Here is a 19,275-nt window from a genome sequence, read left to right as displayed (position 1 = left end):
GCCCTCTAGTGGTATGGTCCGCATCATTGATGCATTACACATTTTTAATAAAAATATATATTTTGGGCATTATTCACAAGGCACATACATTGAGTTTGAGTCATTGTTTATCGATTTTGATCATGTTTGTGCAGTTAAAGACAGAATAAAACATTTTACAACGGTTTTTGGAACGCTGGGTGTAGACAGAGAGAGAGAGAGAGAGAGAGAGACAGGGGTAGAGAGAGGGGGGAGAGAGAGGGGAGGAGAGAGGGGAGGAGAGAGGGATGGAGAGAGAGAGGGGAGGAGAGAGGGATGGAGAGAGAGTGGGGAGGAGAGAGGGAGGGAGAGAGAGACAGGGAGAGAGAGGGAGAGAGAGAGATAGGGAGAGAGGGAGATAGGGGGAGAGAGAGATAGGGGGAGAGAGGGAGAGAGAGGGCAAGGAGATAAAGGATCTAAGGAGGGTTGGGGGGGTTACAGTAGACGTTGTTCTGATGTATCTGGGACATAATCATACCCACCCTATACATCTGCTATAAGGACTGCCTCCAGGAACACAGCAGGGATTACTAACTGTTAACAGACATGATCAGGGTTCTAATGGGGTGGCCCTTATATGGGCTACAGGAAACCCTTCATTAGCATTACCTATGCATTATTCTCAAACTAGTAGCATTATTGACACACAACTGCATATATTATACGTACAGGAATCTGGAGCTGTAATTGATTAATCTCTCTCCCTTCCTCCCCCTCCCTCCCTCTCTCTCTCTCTCTCTCTCTCTCTCTTCTCTCCAGCTGTTTCATTCATGAGACACAGTGCATCAGCCTTCGGATTCGCTGTAAGTCCCTCTTCCATCTTCACTGTTTAATTCGTCAGACATTAGCGTGCTGATCTGTTAAACTAGTCAGAAGTTATCTAGTCTATTAAACTAGTCAGAAGTTATCTGGTCTGTTAAACTAGTCAGAAGTTATCTAGTCTATTAAACTAGTCAGAACTTATCTGGTCTGTTAAACTAGTCAGAAGTTATCTAGTCTATTAAACTAGTCAGAACTTATCTGGTCTATTAAACTAGTCAGAAGTTATCTAGTCTATTAAACGAGTTAGAGATTATCTGGTCTGTTAAACTAGTCAGATGTTATCTAGTCTATTAAACGAGTTAGAGATTATCTGGTCTGTTAAACTAGTCAGAAGTTATCTGGTCTGTTAAACTAGTCAGAAGTTATCTGATCTGTTAAACTAGTCAGAAGTTATCTGGTCTGTTAAACTAGTCAGAAGTTATCTGGTCTGTTAAACTAGTCAGAAGTTATCTGGTCTGTTAAACTAGTCAGAAGTTATCTGATCTGTTAAACTAGTCAGAAGTTATCTGGGCCTCGTTTCCCAGAGGCATCGTTAAGGCATCGTAGCGCTACGTGCTTCTTAAGAACGTCGTTAGCTCCACCTCTAGGTGGCGATGCGTTTCCCAGAACCTTCCTAAGCCAAGGTATACCTTGGCTACGAAGGCTCTGGGAAACAGCTCCACCCAAGGTACATCGTAAATCGCCCTTACGATGTACCTTCCGAAGATACATCGTTAGCCTTCCTTGGAGCCGAAGCGCTGTTTCCCAGAGCCTTCTTAGCCAAGGTATACCACAGCCAAGGGATACGTTACGAAGGGCGGTCGGACCCCATCGTTAGTGTACCTTGGCGATGCGCTCCGTTCATCCCGTCATAGTTTTAGCTCGATTCGAGCGAAATTACACTTTGAAAAAGGAGAGTTGCAATACAGCGCACATCTATCTATCCTACCTGCGCGATTCACATAGTGTACACAAAATACAATTAACTTGAATGATGAAAATAATGTCAGCCTACAGAACACATCATGGGAATGTTGTTTTTAAAACTTTTATTGAGCCAAGCAACATATACGGACTATCCATAGCCTAATATAATCCACTTTGTGAACAACAACAACATTTTCTTATGTAAAGGGATAATTTGATGACATGACTTTTCTGTCTGTCTTTATATATTGTCAGACAGATATCCTGACAAATTGATTAATCCAATGAGGCCATCTAGATGAATAGTCAAATATCCTCACACACTCCAGAATATTGAAGAAAGCCTTCCCAGAACAGTGGAGGCTGTTATAGCTGCACAGCGGGGACCAACTCCATATGATGCCTATTCATTTAGAATGGGATGTCATGAAAGTTGCTATAGGTGTAATGTGTAGGTGGCCCAATACTGTTGTCCTTATAGTGTACTTTGCTAACAGATTCACAGTATTTAGTGATCTTACAAATGCTGTTTGTTATATTGTGTGCCTTCTTCAAAACCTCTACTGTTGTAATGTGGCAAGAAACAACAAATATACAGGATAAAGGGAACTTGTTTAATATTGGTTGGGAAAAAACATGGGCAGGTTTGTTCTTCAGACTTTTGTCCTGTAACAGGCGGTCTTTTTCCGGGGTGGGGTTGTTAGACCCATGCCCAACCCCCAACCTGGAGGGCCAGTTGTTGCTTTTCGTCTGGCCTCTACCCTGAACCTGCCCGGCATGGTTGAACCTGCTGGGGGGTGACCCCCCTCCAATATAGCCTTCATGGTCATGGAGGCACACAAGCCTTCCCACCACGACAAGGTAGCAACACGTAGGAAGGATGAGTGGTGTGGTGAGTGTATGTAGTGTGTGTGCGCAGTGTACTGTGGTGGGTGGGCAGTGTGTGGTAAGTGTATGTAGTGTGTGTGGTGAGTGTGTGCAGTGTGTCTCAGGCATCTGCATCATCTGCAAGGGAGGAAAATTCAATTAGTGACATTGAATGGAATGCATTCAGAATGTGAATAGACAGAGTATACAAAATACACACTTAGCCTACCTGGAGTTGGCAGAATGATGGGCACTGATATGGAGGGCCACACAAACTGTGCCTCTGCTAGGGCCTGCTGCCTGTTCTGCAGGTCCAGCCTCTCACGCTGCACACCCAGCCTCTGCCTCCCCACCTCCAGGAGCTCCTCGCTGCAGTCGCACCTCGCATCCGTGGTGTTCAGCTGCCTCTCACGGGGGCGGGGGGGGGGGGGGGGGGAGTCATGGGGTGTGTGGGGAGAGCGTGTCGACGGGGTGGAGCAGTCTGACTGCGCTGGGGTCTCCTCTCCAGAGGACTGGGAGGCTTGGGGTGATTCAGCTGAGGGCTGGGAGGCTTGGAGTGATTCAGCTGAGGGCTGGATGTTGGAGGGGCCCTCTTCAGACTCCAAATCAAGGCCACCAGTGATGCCTTGGGAGGCTGTGAGGCCGATGATCGATAGGGCCTTCTCCTCCTCCGGGGTGAGGGAAGGCACGGTGCTCTGCCTCTCGGTGCACTGCCGCCACCCGGCTTTTGGCCTGACTGGTGAAGTCCTGCCATTTCTTGCTGACGACTGTCCACTCCCTGGGTGGCCCAGGAGTGGAAGCAGCCATCCGCGCTGCAATGCTCGCCCATGCAGCCTTCTTCAATGGGCTATATGCACAACTCCAGTATGCTACTTCCTGAAATTAGACATGCTTCTTTATTTCCTGTCTTACACTATTAGATGAAATGATTATTCAGGAATTCCTGAATAATCATTTCATCCAAAGTGTAGGTCAGGAAATAGAGAAGCATGTCTAATTTCAGGAAGTAGCCTACTGGAGTTGTGCATAGGCCCTACTGGTAGCCGCCAAACAGGACGGCCTTCGGTTGCTCCACCTCGTCCAGCATGATCACTAGTTATTCTTTGGTGAACGCTATCACACGCTTCCTCTTCATATCTGCCATGTCGCTCAATATGTGCAGTTACCCTTGTTTTTTTTATAGGCCACATGCGCCAACACCGGTGCCTGATAGATTAAATTAGTCATCGTATCCGCGTGGATTCTAACATGGGAATGCTACTGACACAGGTGCTATTCATATGAGCATTAAACCTTAGTTTGTGTGATGATTAAATTGGTGTTCATTTTGCGATCATCACTGCCTATTCATGTATTTTTTCATGCGCTTTCAAGACATCCCAGACGAGGCTTATATGACCCGATCCGATCCATGTTATTGCTGGTATATTAACTTTGATGCAATAGTAGGCTATGCATTGTGACTATCACGCGGGCTCGCCTTGACTCTTAGATATATTCGCAGATTAGCTTCGGGAGCAGGACTTCATTTCTGGTAATATTAGGCTGCAATGACAATGATTTACACAACACGTATTATATTGTCACGTCATTTCAGTGACTTTACGAATGGCCATCGATGTGTGCGGCATCGATTCATTCTTTTTTCAGCACCGCGCCCAGGGACAGCTCCTCTAACGATGTATCTTGGGATGGACCTAACGATGTATCTTCACGCGCACGCTAAGGGATAGTCTGGGAAACACTCGTAGGAAACACTGTCATTTCGCCAAGGTATACCTTGAGAAGCGTCGTAGTGCGGAGAAATTCGGCAAATCTGGGAAACGCGGCCCTGGTCTGTTAAACTAGTCAGAAGTTATCTGGTCTGTTAAACTAGTCAGAAGTTATCTGGTCTGTTAAACTAGTCAGAAGTTATCTGATCTGTTAAACTAGTCAGAACTTATCTGGTCTGTTAAACTAGTCAGAAGTTATCTGGTCTATTAAACTAGTCAGAAGTTATCTGGTCCGTTAAACTAGTCAGAAGTTATCTGATCTGTTAAACTAGTCAGAAGTTATCTGGTCTATTAAACTAGTCAGAAGTTATCTGGTCTGTTAAACTAGTCAGAACTTATCTGGTCTATTAAACTAGTCAGAAGTTATCTGATCTGTTAAACTAGTCAGAACTTATCTGGTCTATTAAACTAGTCAGAAGTTAAAGCTCCCCAACAGCTTGCATCTGCTGCTACCAAAGTTTCCTAGACACAAGCACACACACACACACACACACATGCTTGCACACACACACATGCTTGGATGAACAAGCACACACACACACACACACACACATGCTTGCATGCACAAGCACACACACACACACACACATGCTTGCACACACAAGCACACACAAGCACACACACACACATGCTTGCATGCACAAGCACACACACACACATGCTTGCACACACACACACACAGATGCCTGCACGCATAAGCACACACACACACACACACACACATGCTTGCACGCACAAGAACACGCACACACACACAGAAATGCTTGCACACATGCACAAGCACACTAACACATGCTTGTACACACACACACACACACACACACACACACACACAGCTTGTCTAGGGAAGCCATATTAGCATAATCAAATTAAACGTGCTATCCTCATCATTCCCTTATCAGCCATGTCATCCTCTATTCTCTATGTAGAGCTCTATATACTGGGCCCAACATTTCCTCAGTGTTCAGATTCTCAACAGTTAATGGCCGGGTTTCCCGAATGAGTTAAGAATCTTCTTAACTCCAAAGTACTTCTTAACTCCCATGCAAAGGGTTGCTTAAGAAGGGTTCCTTAAGAAGGTTCTATATCAGGAAACCCGGCCAATTTCATTCACTATATAGTCCATAGTATAGTCCATATATATAGTCTATACTACAAAACGCCCACAATTCACGGTGATTTGTAGTGATTCTAGTTATTTGGGATTTAACATTCAAAACTGAACATGGAAACTGAATACTACCTGATATTTCAACCTGCTGCAATCAGTGCTCGGGTTGTTTACATGATACTGGGCGTGTCTGCTTGCTTGCTTCCATTAATATCCAACGCAATGACGTCCAGTGTAGTGTCCGAAAACCATGTAATGGTTCCCTATGTAGTTCACTATATGACCAACACTACACAGGGAATAGGGAGTGAGTGAAGGAGTGGCCGGTTTGGAACACAGCCATGGCCAGGTCAGTTGCTAGCTGCTGTAGCTACGTGGTACCAGAGCTCATTAGCTTATTAACACGGGGCTTTCCTTCAGCTACCTACAGGCAGGAGAGCTGACGCTAGTGGTGGAGGCAGATGAGGGCACCTCAGACCACATACTGAGGGTTTCTGAGAGGGAAGTTCATAGAGTATAAGGTGTTTATAGTATGTTTGTTATTAAGGTGTAACATCAGATGGTCTGTCCTGTATGGTTGGGTGATGTAACACCACTCTGTGTCCTCTAGTTCGACGCCTCGCTGGACGTCCTCTCCTCAATCATCGTGCTCTGGCGCTATAGCAACGCCGCTGCTGTGCATTCCGCCCACAGAGAGTACATGTGAGTAGATCCCACCTAAAGGGACAGTTCACAACAAACCTCAATTGCAACCGAGAGAGGTGGTGAAACTAAAAGACTGTATTTTGTTGACTTGGTAGAATCTGTATTGACTTGGTAGAATCAGTATTAATCAGGAAATCACATTTCCAGAGCATGTGATCCTTGTGTTTAAATTGTGTGTTCCTGATGTGTTTAAATCTCATTTCCAGTGCTTGTGTGATCCTTGGTGTGGTGTTCATCCTCTCCTCCTTCTGCATTCTGGGTAAGGCCATCCATGACCTGGCCATCAAACTACTTCCTGAAGTGGTAAGAAGCTACACTCTCTCTCTCTCTCTAATATGCTTTACTGGCATTACAGTTTTTCACAATTGCTAAAACACAAAACACAATATTCTAAACCAAATGAACAGTTCCCTAAACACATTTAATAAAACTAGCCACCATTTGCCAAAACCATAAACACATTTCACCTGTAGACACAATTCCCAAAACTCAATCCCCTTTTCCCACAACCCTTAACACATTTTGTCTTGCTAAAACACATGTTGCAAAAAAACTCTGATCAAATGTGCTCAGCTGTTCTGTTAGCAGCTAGTAGCTAGCCTAGTGGAGTATAGCTCAGCAGTTCTGTTTGCAGCTAGTAGCTAGCCTAGTGGAGTGGAGCTCAGCCGTTCTGTTAGCAGCTAGTAGCTAGCCTGCTGTTCCATCTTCCTTTTGGCAACCAGAGGCAACTATGATGTACACACTGGTCCACAGGCAGCCACAGGAAACAACTCTCGTCCTGCCCACGATGAGAAGAAAGAGAGGCTTAAGGGATAGATCAAGAGTAATGAAGGAATGAGGAGAGAGAGACAGAGAGAGAGAGGTGACTGAGTGACAGCATTGAATCATTGAATGAGGGCAGAAGGGGAAGACGCAAGGATCTGTTTGAGCCTCCAGCCCCATTGTGTTCATCCAGGCTGAGTCTCTGGCTCCGGAGGACTCTGTCCGGAGAGACCCTATTAAACAGGACGCTTTGTTTGGCACTCGCTACGCTAGCACTTTCTAAAAACATCTACTGTCTCTCTCTCTCTTTATATATATACATTTAAATCTCTCTCTGTCTACAGTACCTCTTACTCACTTTCATTCTCCCTCCCTCTCTCTCTCGCTCGCTCATGTCAGACTTGTACTCTCTGTTCCTGCATCTGTTCAGCTTCTTAAATGTTAATGAGGCCCAGAATCCTCTCTGCTCCAGTTAGGAAGTGGCAGCAGAGTTGGGCCAGGTGTAGTCTCACAATGCCAGACTTTGGAGATCTCCGCCACCGAAGGTCTGGAGACATCTCCATTGAAAATTGTCGCTAGAACAGCGCGGAAAAACGACACTACCAATCAGAGCCACTGCCTACATCTCCAGTAGGGTGTAGGACCCGCCTTACCGGAAATTATGTCCTTCAAGCAAACTGGATCAGAACAAAACATTCATTGTCCCATTAGGAAAGACCACCCTAAAGACGCTTCATTCTGCAAGGCAGGATTGTACCGAGAAATATCTGTAGAACACTAGTTTTCAACATTCACTGCCAACGGTTTTAACCACAACATAATGAGATGCTTGTTAACAGTGCTCACATGACATTTATCAAGTTAATATGATCTTTATGTCGGCATTCCTACCTACAAGACTAAAAGTGTAGCCGAGTGTGTGCAGACCAATATGTTGCTTGCTGGGAAGCTGTCCATGATGCTGAAACTGAAATACTTGTATCATTGTGAATGAAAACTCCTGGTTTTGGTCCTCGAGAATTATATATGCCTACTTGTGCGCTTGCATGAATGTGCAGTAGCCCAGCCTACACTTTTGATTGTCCCGGTTAAAATGGTCACTCGGCTGTAGGCTCGATAGCAGACCCGATAAGCTCCGACCTTATTGATTACCGGTTCTTGAGAAATTTGGACCCGGGTTTTGATCCCCATCCCTACTCACCACTGCAGGGGAGACTAAAGCCAAGGTCAGACAGGTCAGGCGGAGCCAGGGTCGCTGGAGAGTTGGGCCCAGTGTGGAGCCAGAGACAGGGGAGGAGCCAGAGAAAGGGGAGGAGCCAGAGACAGGGCCTGGACAGCAGGGCTGCGTTCCGAATCGCATACTACCCTACTATATAGTATGCCAAAACAGGCATGTAGTATGTCCCAATACATAGTATGCCACATGCAGCATGGCAAAAATACCAGGATGTCCTACTACATCCGGTCGTATTTTGCAGTATGCAAGCCAGCAGGCTTTTCTGGCTATTCTGACCCACAATCCTGTGCGCAGCGGAAATGTGCGTCACATGTGCGAGTCGTGACAGCTGTAGACGAATGTCGCATTATGGACAGTGACGCATGTGTGCAAATTTCAAGGCGCAATGTTATGACAAGCTAGTATGTCTAGGATGCCTACTGCTTGCAAAGTACGTACTTTCTAAGGGCAGCTGTAGTAGGTACTGGTAGTAAGAAGTAGAAGTATGCGATTCGGAACGCAGCCATGCCTCTCATCCAGCCTGGGTCCTTCTGGCAGGGGTATCTGATTAGTGAAGAAGAATGCATCCTGGGTTTCCCTGCTACTGTGTGACGTGGTCTGAATTGAGAGCGTGGCCATCCTCCTCCTGACCTTGGGAAGCTGCTGAAGTCTCTCTGCTCAACAGCCAGTCTACAGTATTAATGGCATGTCTGCATGTTATGGATATTTATGTACTTTTAACCTTACACACTCTCTATGTCTCTCTCTCTCTCTCTCTCTCTCTCTCTCTATATATATATATCTCGTTCTCTCCTCTCTCTGTCCCCCCTCTCTCTCTCTCTCTCTCTCTATATATATATATATATATATATATTTCACTCCCCTCTCTCTCCCTCTCTCTCTCTCTCTCCGTCTCTCTCTCTCTCTGATTCTCTGTCTCCGTCTCTCTCTCTCTCTCTCTCTGCCCCAGGATGACTTTCTCTTCAGTGTTTCCATCGTGAGTGGGGTTGTATGCATCATCCTCGCCGGATTCAAGTTCATGCTGGGAAGAGTGCTGACCAGTAGAGCATTGATCACTGATGGTAGGCACGCACACACACACACACATACACACACGCACGCACACACACACACACACACGCATACATACATATACACACACACACACATACACACGCATACATACATATACACACACACACACACACACACATACACACGCGCACACACACACACACACTCACTCACTCACTCACATACACACACTCACACACACACTCACACAGACGCACACGCGCACGCACGCACTCACACACACATGCACTCACTCCCACACAGTCACACACACATCTACCCTGTCCCCCAGGGCCTCACAACACATACACCAACAATCCAATAAGCCAATATGCTGCTTTACCCCCTCACTTATTTCCCCTAAGACCGGGACAGCTACCACAAACACACACACCTCCCTGCCCCAAACACAAACACACACACCTCCCTGCCTAGAGCTGTTAACAGATAACACAAACACACACACCTCTCTGCCTACAGCTGTTAACAGATAACACAAACACACACACCTCTCTGCCTACAGCTGTTAACAGATAACACAAACACACACACCTCTCTGCCTACAGCTGTTAACAGATAACACAAACACACACACCTCTCTGCCCCAAACACAAACACACACACACCTCCCTGCCTAGAGCTGTTAACAGATAATCCAATATGGATTACTAGTGGCTCCTCACTTGGACTGAGGTTATTATTATAGGACTGCTTCTACAAGCATTAGTGCTGAACTGGGTTTGCCACATCTGTTCTCATGGCTTTCCTCCAGCCATACAGTAGTACTCAGTTTGTCTCTGGGACAACCCTACACTGGCTCCCTGTAGCGGCTCGCATCCAGTTTAAAACTCTGGCGCTAGCCTACAGGGCAATGAAAGGAACAGCTCCCTCCTACCTCCAGGCCATGGTCAAACCCTACACCCCCTCCCGACCGCTAGGCTCTGCTACCTCGGGTCGACTGGTTGACCCGTCACTCCGAGGCCCCTGCGGTCGATGGACACGGTCACGGCTCTTCTCTGTCCTGACCCCATGGCCACGGCTCTTCTCTGTCCTGACCCCACGGTCAGGGCTCTTCACTGTCCTGACCCCACGGTCACGGCTCTTCTCTGTCCTGACCCCACGGTCAGGGCTCTTCTCTGTCCTGGCCCCGCAGTGGTGGAACGAACTGCCCACTGACGTCAGGACAGCAGAATTGCTGCCCATCTTTCACCGCAGGCTCAAAACTCACCTCTTCAAGAAGTACTACAACAATCCTCCCTCTTAAGCACCTAGTGTATTTTAGATTGCTATTCTTGCACTTTGCCTTCAGCACTAGATTATGCTCTTAGTCACTTGTTTTAAGAGAGGAGATGCACTTGTGAGTTCTGGCAAGTAGTAGTATATTGGCTTTTCCTATGTTAAATGAAATCATTATTAGTCGCTTTGGATAAAAGCATCTGCTAAATGACTGTAATGTAATGTAAAATGTAATATAATGGACAGGGTTTAACTCCATGTTGTCTGTGGGACAGGGTTTAACTCCTTGGTGGGCGGCATCATGGGATTCTCCATCCTGGTGAGCGCCGAGGTCTTCAGAAACCACCCCAGCGTCTGGTACCTGGACGGCACCGTCGGAGTCCTCATAGGACTCATCATTCTTGCCTATGGAGTCAAGTAAGATACACATACACACACACACACACACACACACACATTTTTATACCGTGTTGCCAGTGCCAGATACAAATTTCCATTGCATGTACATTTAATGGACAATAATGCATTTCGTATCTTTCTTATGTGTGTGTGTGTGTGTGTGTGTGTGTGTGTGTGTGTCCTCTCCCTGCAGGCTGCTGGTGGACATGGTTCCCCGGGTCAGACAGACCAGGAACTACGAACGCTTCGAGTGACACAAATCCAGGACACACCTGAGCCCTCCCAGCATTGCTGTCCAAAACACACACACACACTCACTCACACACACACACACACACACACACACTCACACTCACACTCACACACACCTGTACCTGGAGATATTTTGAGGTCAAATTTAATGAACAAATGTATTTTATTTTCTGTGTAAAAGTCAACAACTCGAATGGAGCTTCCTAAGCTCTCAATCTGATTGTGGTCCTCCCTTCCCAATGTCATCTGTCCATCACAGCCACCTGTCCATCACGGACAGAAGCAGGGCAGAATCAGTGCCAGGAAAGGTCCTAGCTAGAGAACGCCCCCTAGAGGCAGCCATAAGCACAGCCCTCCCTGATGCTGCTGCTCATTGTGTTTGATAGGTTTACAGCATAGCGTTATTGTTCAGTGCAGCAGTATGTATAACATGCTAGGACATTATATACTGAATATGTAGGCAAAGAGCTTGTATAAGAAGACCTGAAGATTCAGTCATATCACTTCTGACTGGATCATGAATACCTGTCATTTAAATGTTAACCTAGTTGTGTTTGACAGCAATGCACAAGCAGTCTCTTTCTGACAGTAAGCACAGCCACTCTGAGGTACAGTACTATAATAGTAGTTGTAGTAGTAGTAATAATAATAATAATAATGCATTTTATTTATCGTACCCAACTGTTAACCCTAAGCACACCCATGGATGGTCAGAGCACCACACCCCACTCTCCTGTACTGTTTGCTTACATCTGCTTAATTACACATTAGCTGAGGTCAGCACATTTTAAACATGTGTAATAGTGATGTAAATACAGAACATGATGTGTATACTGTCTGTGTGATATCCTGTCTAGGTGCTGATAGTCGTATGGTTGGTAGTGAGTGCTGTACTCTAGTGCTCATGTTACTGTGTGGGTAGAGGTGTTTAGCTGTTTAGCAGTAGTAGCTGCTAGCAATGGCCAAAGGCCCAGATTTAATGTTTCTAGTGCTGTGTGCTATTTTTCAAATTGACATAGATCATTAGATTTTATTGTTATCTTAAACCTTAAATCTTTCCATGGTACTTGTACTGTAGGTTATTCAGTGTTGAGCGGATACGCTGTATGTGTCGTTCTGAGAGTTTACTGATCCAGGAAACCCAAGAGTGTGATCTGGTCCCAGATTATCAGCATGTGGGTTTGACCCCGACCAGCAAGCAAGACAATCGCTCAGGTCTAGACGGACACCTGGTGACGAGCACAGCCTCAACATGCGGCCCACATCTCAGGAGAGGGGAGCTAGCGGCCGTACTGGGGCTAGTGGAGGGAGATTTATAACTATAGATAAGAGGAGTATGCTTGATTGACAAATGTGACAATTATATTGCATTGTAAAATGCTATGAAAAGAAGTATCCTATTCTGTAAATATATCTGAAGTAAGTTTGTCCTCTTGGCAGTGTCCATAGCAGGGTCTCTGTGTGTGTGTGTGTGTGTGTGTGTGTGTATGTGTGTGTGTGTTTATGTATGTGTGTGAAGTCCCTGTGTGTGTGTGTGTGTGTGTGTGTGTGTGTGTGTGTGTGTGAAGTCCCTCTCTGCTGAGCTGTACAAGTGTGTATATTGCCAGGGGAACATCCAACATGGGAACAGTCCATATATGTTTAATGACTTCCCTGTGTGACTGTGTTTCTCCAGAAGCTCCCTAGATGGCTTAGTGTTCTAAAACTGACCTCTCCTTCCTCAGTACCATTAAAAATGGCATTTCTAAATCTCTTTAATAACATAGTGTTCGGACATTCTTCTCTGAAGGGATTGGCTGGTGCTTCATACCTCAACATAGAAACAACATACTACTCCAGTAACATACTGTACAAACATAATTTTACAGTAACATAGAAACATGCTGTTACAGTAACTGGTGAGCAGACACAAACACACCTGCACAACCTCTCTCTCCCTCAGTGTGCAGTGTCCTTGTAACCATAGTAATGGCTTTTACTTGTCCTTTCATTAAACTCTAGGATAGCAATACTAACCTCTCTACCGCTTAGCTAGGCATGGACTGAACAGACAGACCCAGCACTTACACACTAGCATAGAGCTCCCCAGAGCTCCTCCAACAAGCGCACACACACACACAAACAAACAAACATACATACACACACACAATTACATATATTGAAGCTAACTAGAATAAATCATTCCTTTCATTCATTCAAGCTAACTAGAATAAATATTTGAAAATGCTTGAAAGCAGATTTTGTTCTGATTATATTGTAAATATTTCAATAATATTACAGATGAGGTAACACTGTTTATTTATGAATGACATGTGGAAGCTTCCTGAGACAAAATGTTGAGAAATAAAGTTATATCCTGCTGAAATTGAGACAAGGCTTGATATGTTTCTAATGATATGTATGGGGCTGTTTTAAGGGGGCTCACCATAGCAACAGTGCTCTCAGGAAGGGCAGAGGTCAGGGTTGTCTGTCTGGCAGAGGGCCATCCAGTGATCACTCCCCTGTACTTGCATTGTTAAGCCCACAGGGGGCGGCAGAGACAAAGATTCCCAACCTTTCTTCCCCAGAGCCCCCCACTTACACCTGATGGAATCCCCCCCCCCCCCCCCCCAAAAAATAAATAAATAAATAAATCTCTGTGAACATTCAGTCTGTGTGTGTTTGTATGTGCGCAAATTCCATCAGGTGTAAGTTAGGGTAAAATGAAGTGCTTCGCCAATGTAGCAGTAATATTAATGTTGACACGATTGATAGTCTCTGATTAACTTGTTGAATTTATATGGTATTATAGTGCCATACATACAAGACTTGGGGCGTTCATCAGATATAATCATGTATTTTGTTAAAATTGCTGTGTGATATGTCAATAAAATTATTCTTTGACAAATATTTGTCTAGCTAATATTAAGGCCTCAAATTGTCTGGGGCCTGGCGCCCCCCCTGCCATCGTTGGCGACCCCCTAAGGGGGGGCCGGACCCCAGGTTGGGAAAAACCTGGTCTAGGACACTGTACTATTGCAGGCCTACATGTGAAATGTGTTGGCTCTTGCATATCAACAGTTTTACAGGACTTTTAACGTGCAGTTTTTTACTGTACTTTACAGTGTAAAGGTGCACTTTTACAGTGTAAAGGTTTCCTATTGCAGCAGATACACACAGGACTGGTCCCCTGGGGTCAGCAGCTCAGGCCCCCAGTTAAAGAGTCCAGTAGTGACTGGGAGGTGATGGATCCCTGACTCGGAGACATCTGTCCTAGAGGCAGTCCCTGCATGAGGAGGTCAGAGGGCGGTCTGGACCCTGAGGAGGAGGTCCCTGCACGGAGCGGTGTGGCGGTCTGGTTAAACGCAACTGGTTAAACACTGCAGACCACGGGTGAGTAATTTATCCAATGATCAATAAGGATACTCTAAAAGTCAATACACTTACAAAATGTACAATCCATAATCAGTCTTACTCACGATTGCAACAGCACACAAGCGAAGACACCAAACCTTTCCCCGCACATCGACACTGGCAAGGCGTGAGAGGACCGGAAAGAGCGAGACGGATCGCTGCCTCTCTGCCTGTGTTAAATACATGACTATAGTTTATAGGTGATTCTCTGCCTCCCTCTACTGGCTACATATAGAACAGAGGCAGGGTGCAACAGCCAGTAAATCAAAGAGCTTCTGTATCAGGATCCTCTAAACTCCTGTTGAGTTTGAACTGAATTGTTTGTTTATGATTGTGTATGATTGTGTTAGCTCGTCGACACCACAAATGAGGGAAACCTCAGTGTCTAATGAGTTGAAATAAAGGTTTGAAATGAAATGAACACACTCCCTATAGGCCTACTGCTCCTCAGCTGGACTACAGGACTGACAGTAATTTGCTAACCTGACCAATTTCTCCCGTGGCCTTTCCCAGAGAAGCTCATAGCCTTACCCAGAGGAGCTCATAGCTTTACCCAGAGAAGCTCAAAGCCTTACCCAGAGGAGCTCATAGCTTTACCCAGAGAAGCTCATAGCCTTACCCAGAGAAGCTCAAAGCCTTACCCAGAGAAGCTCATAGCCTTACCCAGAGAAGCTCAAAGCCTTACCCAGAGAAGCTCAAAGCCTTACCCAGAGAAGCTCAAAGCCTTACCCAGAGAAGCTCAAAGTCTTACCCAGAGAAGCTCAAAGCCTTACCCAGAGAAGCTCAAAGCCTTACCCAGAGAAGCTCAAAGCCTTACCCAGAGAAGCTCATAGCCTTACCCAGAGAAGCTCAAAGCCTTACCCAGAGAAGCTCAAAGCCTTACCCAGAGAAGCTCAAAGCCTTACCCAGAGAAGCTCAAAGTCTTACCCAGAGAAGCTCAAACCCTTACCCAGAGAAGCTCAAAGCCTTACCCAGAGAAGCTCAAAGCCTTACCCAGAGAAGCTCAAAGCCTTACCCAGAGAAGCTCAAAGCCTTACCCAGAGAAGCTCAAATCCTTACCCAGAGAAGCTCATAGCCTTACCCAGAGAAGCTCATAGCCTTACCCAGAGAAGCTCAAAGCCTTACCCAGAGAAGCTCAAAGCCTTACCCAGAGAAGCTCAAAGCCTTACCCAGAGAAGCTCATAGCCTTACCCAGAGAAGCTCATAGCCTTACCCAGAGAAGCTCATAGCCTTACCCAGAGAAGCTCATAGCCTTACCCAGAGAAGCTCAAAGCCTTACCCAGAGAAGCTCATAGCCTTACCCAGAGAAGCTCATAGTCTTACCCAGAGAAGCTCATAGCCTTACCCAGAGAAGCTCATAGCCTTACCCAGATAAGCTCATACCCTTACCCAGAGAAGCTCATACCCTTACCCAGAGAAGCTCAAAGCCTTACCCAGAGAAGCTCAAAGCCTTACCCAGAGAAGCTCAAAGCCTTACCCAGAGAAGCTCATACCCTTACCCAGAGAAGCTCATAGCCTTACCCAGAGGAGCTCATAGCTTTACCCAGAGAAGCTCAAAGCCTTACCCAGAGAAGCTCAAAGCCTTACCCAGAGAAGCTCAAAGCCTTACCCAGAGAAGCTCATAGCCTTACCCAGAGAAGCTCATAGCCTTACCCAGAGAAGCTCATAGCCTTACCCAGAGAAGCTCATACCCTTACCCAGAGAAGCTCTTAGCCTTACCCAGAGAAGCTCAAAGTCTTACCCAGAGAAGCTCATAGCCTTACCCAGAGAAGCTCAAATCCTTACCCAGAGAAGCTCATAGCCTTACCCAGAGAAGCTCAAAGCCTTACCCAGAGAAGCTCAAAGTCTTACCCAGAGAAGCTCATAGCCTTACCCAGAGAAGCTCAAAGCCTTACCCAGAGAAGCTCATACCCTTACCCAGAGAAGCTCATAGCCTTACCCAGAGAAGCTCAAAGCCTTACCCAGAGAAGCTCATACCCTTACCCAGAGAAGCTCATACCCTTACCCAGAGAAGCTCAAAGCCTTACCCAGAGCTCAAAGCCCTACCCAGAGAAGCTCATAGCCTTACCCAGAGAAGCTCAAAGCCTTACCCAGAGAAGCTCAAAGCCTTACCCAGAGAAGCTCAAAGCCTTACCCAGAGGAGCTTGCAGACAAAACTTGAGCCTCGCCTTTCTCAGCACTCTCCATCACTTTGGCCCTGATTAGCAACAGGCTGTTCCACTCGCCATGCTAGCGGGGTTGTTTAGCAGCGCTGGCCTACTCCCTGTCCACATCCAATATCACCGGTGTTGGATTAAGTAACTAAAAATGAAACCCTAGCCGTAATTTTGACTGTATAAACATATTATATCAATCAAATTTCTAGGTAATCCCTTTGGGAGCCCCAATTTAGGCAGCCATGCTCTTCAGCGGTCCCACACGACTCAATTTATTTATTTATCTCTTCATAGACCTCCACTGTCCCACAGAAAGAGATTAATATTCTGAGATGAGGTTTACAGGCTGGTGAAACTTGGTGAGAATGAATCAGCAGCTTCTGCCTGGCCAGTTGAACTCCGCTCCAAACCGTATTCACTGAAATTGATCATACTCCCACAGGTGAGACCATACATGTATGAGATGAGTAAAACAGCAAGCGTGGTATAGCAACAATACTTTATTTCTTTCTGCAGATATTGAAACCCTGAAGCTAGACAGGAAGGCCTTGGTTGTGCGACCTCCTCTTCAGTCACACCAGCCAGTTATCAACGCATTGAGGTAACAGGTACAGTAATAAATTATTCATTAAAAAAAACACGCAAGAAATTCCTATCAATAATACAAAAAGTATCAAACATACTTGATGATATCACTTCATTATAGACATATACATTTCTTCTCTTTTTTTTCTTCTTCATTTTTAAATGCTGCCAAAGTTGCCAAATCTGATGCTTCTTATCCCAGCTAGTGGAACTTCCTGTGGAACTAGTGGAACTTCCTGGTTGACTGCAGACAAGCTATAAAGAAGGAAGCGTCAGATCATCATTCACCTTCTACCCAAACTACTGCTGAGCCAGGGCTCCACAGACAGAGGACCGGACCCTTACGTCTTTATGGGTTTCCTGGACAACCCTGGGAGCAGAACATCAAGTCACTCTTTAAAACCGCGTGTTGACTCACTGGGCTACAGTTTGACAGGTCAGCTTAGCTCTTTTTTTTTTTTTTTTTACATTCAGTCTATGTTTCTAGTTTGTATTATTCTTTCCCTTTCATTTGCAGATTTGAAAAACATGCGGATATGAAAGTCAGAAATCTATCATTAAAAGTGCAAAGATACTTTTCTTTCTTGAAGAGATGATTTTCAGCCAGACAGAAAAGCCCCGCCTCTGACTTAGTGCGTAACAGTACAAGCCATTTAATAGGTTATTACAAACCCCCCCTCTGACAGAAAGTCAGACATCTTGGTGCTTTCAGTAAGTGGTCCCCTGATTGACCTTTAACCCCTAGTGCCAACAGCTTCCACCAGCCACGTCTCTACCAGCTGCTAGACCAGAGGTGCTAGACCAGAGGAGCTAGACCAGAGGTGCTAGACCAGAGGTGCTAGACCAGAGGAGCTAGACCATAAGGTTCTAGACCAGAGGTTCTAGACCAGAGGAGCTAGACCAGAGGTGCTAGACCAGAGGTTCTAGACCAGAGGAGCTAGACCAGAGGTGCTAGACCAGAGGTGCTAGACCAGAGGTGCTAGACCAGAGGTGTTAGACCAGAGGTGCTAGACCAGAGGTGCTAGACCAGAGGAGCTAGACCAGAGGTGCTAGATCAGAGGTTCTAGACCAGAGGTGCTAGACCAGAGGTTCTAGACCAGAGGTTCTAGACCAGAGGAGCTAGACCAGAGGTGCTAGACCAGAGGTGCTAGACCAGAGGAGCTAGACCAGAGGTGTTAGACCAGAGGAGCTAGACCAGAGGAGTTAGACCAGAGGAGCTAGCCCAGAGGTGCTAGACCAGAGGTGTGTCCTGGGCAGCTGTCTGGTGGGAGGCAGACAGAGATCCACACAGACCACAGGCCTGCCTGAGTTCTGCCTGGAGAACTGTAGGCTTGGTGTTGAACTGTAGGCTGTGTTGAAGCTAACTGGCGATGATGACATAATTGCCTGACCATCCATGTACTGTACTGTGTGCGTGGTGTGGCTAGTGAATGAGATCTAATTGGCTAAACCAGACCTTCCAGGCAGTCAAACAGCTGCTATTCTACATCTCTTACATCTGTCATTTTCACCTGCTTTCGCCAGCTTCTTCTTTTTTACCACTTCCTCCCTGATCAACTCACAATGACATCCAACACGATGCAGAACCACGATCACGTACACTCACACAATGAGATACTCACCAACAACGGCACAAACACCATGGGTCCCCTACAGCCCCCCACCAACCCCAGCACTCCTCCCCAGAGAACACCTCCATGCCCCCCCCCACCCCTCCGCCACGCGGACCGCCCTCACAGGACTGTGGCCACGCCCATATCAAGGTCCATTCAGACGTCTCTCTGGAGTGCTGTCACTCAGACTGGTCCAGCGGCGAGGGAACAACTCTGACTCAGACCGCACCCCTAACAGCAGAGACAGGGGAGTCAGCCTCCCTCCCTCTCTCTCTCCCCTTCTCTCCCCTAGCCCTTCCTCCCTCCCTCCCTCCCTCCCCACCCCTCGCTGCCTTGGTCCCCGGGCTGCTGGGCTGACTCCAGAGCTGCTCCGCCACCAGGAGGAGGA

General features: G+C 46.3%; 1 protein-coding gene across 1 annotated transcript in view; it reads left to right on the top strand.

Annotated features, from left to right (window-relative positions):
- LOC311313448 (transmembrane protein 163a) overlaps positions 1-11,142 on the top strand; it is a gene marked incomplete at its 3' end in the record, with an annotated part of 40,345 nt that extends 29,203 nt beyond the window's left edge. The window contains exons 3-8 of the mRNA XM_084443577.1: positions 778-821; positions 6,107-6,198; positions 6,408-6,504; positions 9,150-9,261; positions 10,765-10,906; positions 11,082-11,142. Of these exons, the coding sequence (XP_084299703.1) occupies positions 778-821; positions 6,107-6,198; positions 6,408-6,504; positions 9,150-9,261; positions 10,765-10,906; positions 11,082-11,142 (548 nt within the window). The remainder of the gene's footprint in view (positions 1-777; positions 822-6,106; positions 6,199-6,407; positions 6,505-9,149; positions 9,262-10,764; positions 10,907-11,081) is intronic.
- Between the last annotated feature and the right edge of the window lie 8,133 nt (positions 11,143-19,275).

Source organism: Borostomias antarcticus, assembly GCF_949987555.1.
Source record: "Borostomias antarcticus genome assembly, chromosome: 9".
Taxonomy (NCBI): Eukaryota; Metazoa; Chordata; class Actinopteri; order Stomiiformes; family Stomiidae; genus Borostomias; species Borostomias antarcticus.
This window is presented reverse-complemented; position numbering and strand designations above follow the sequence as displayed.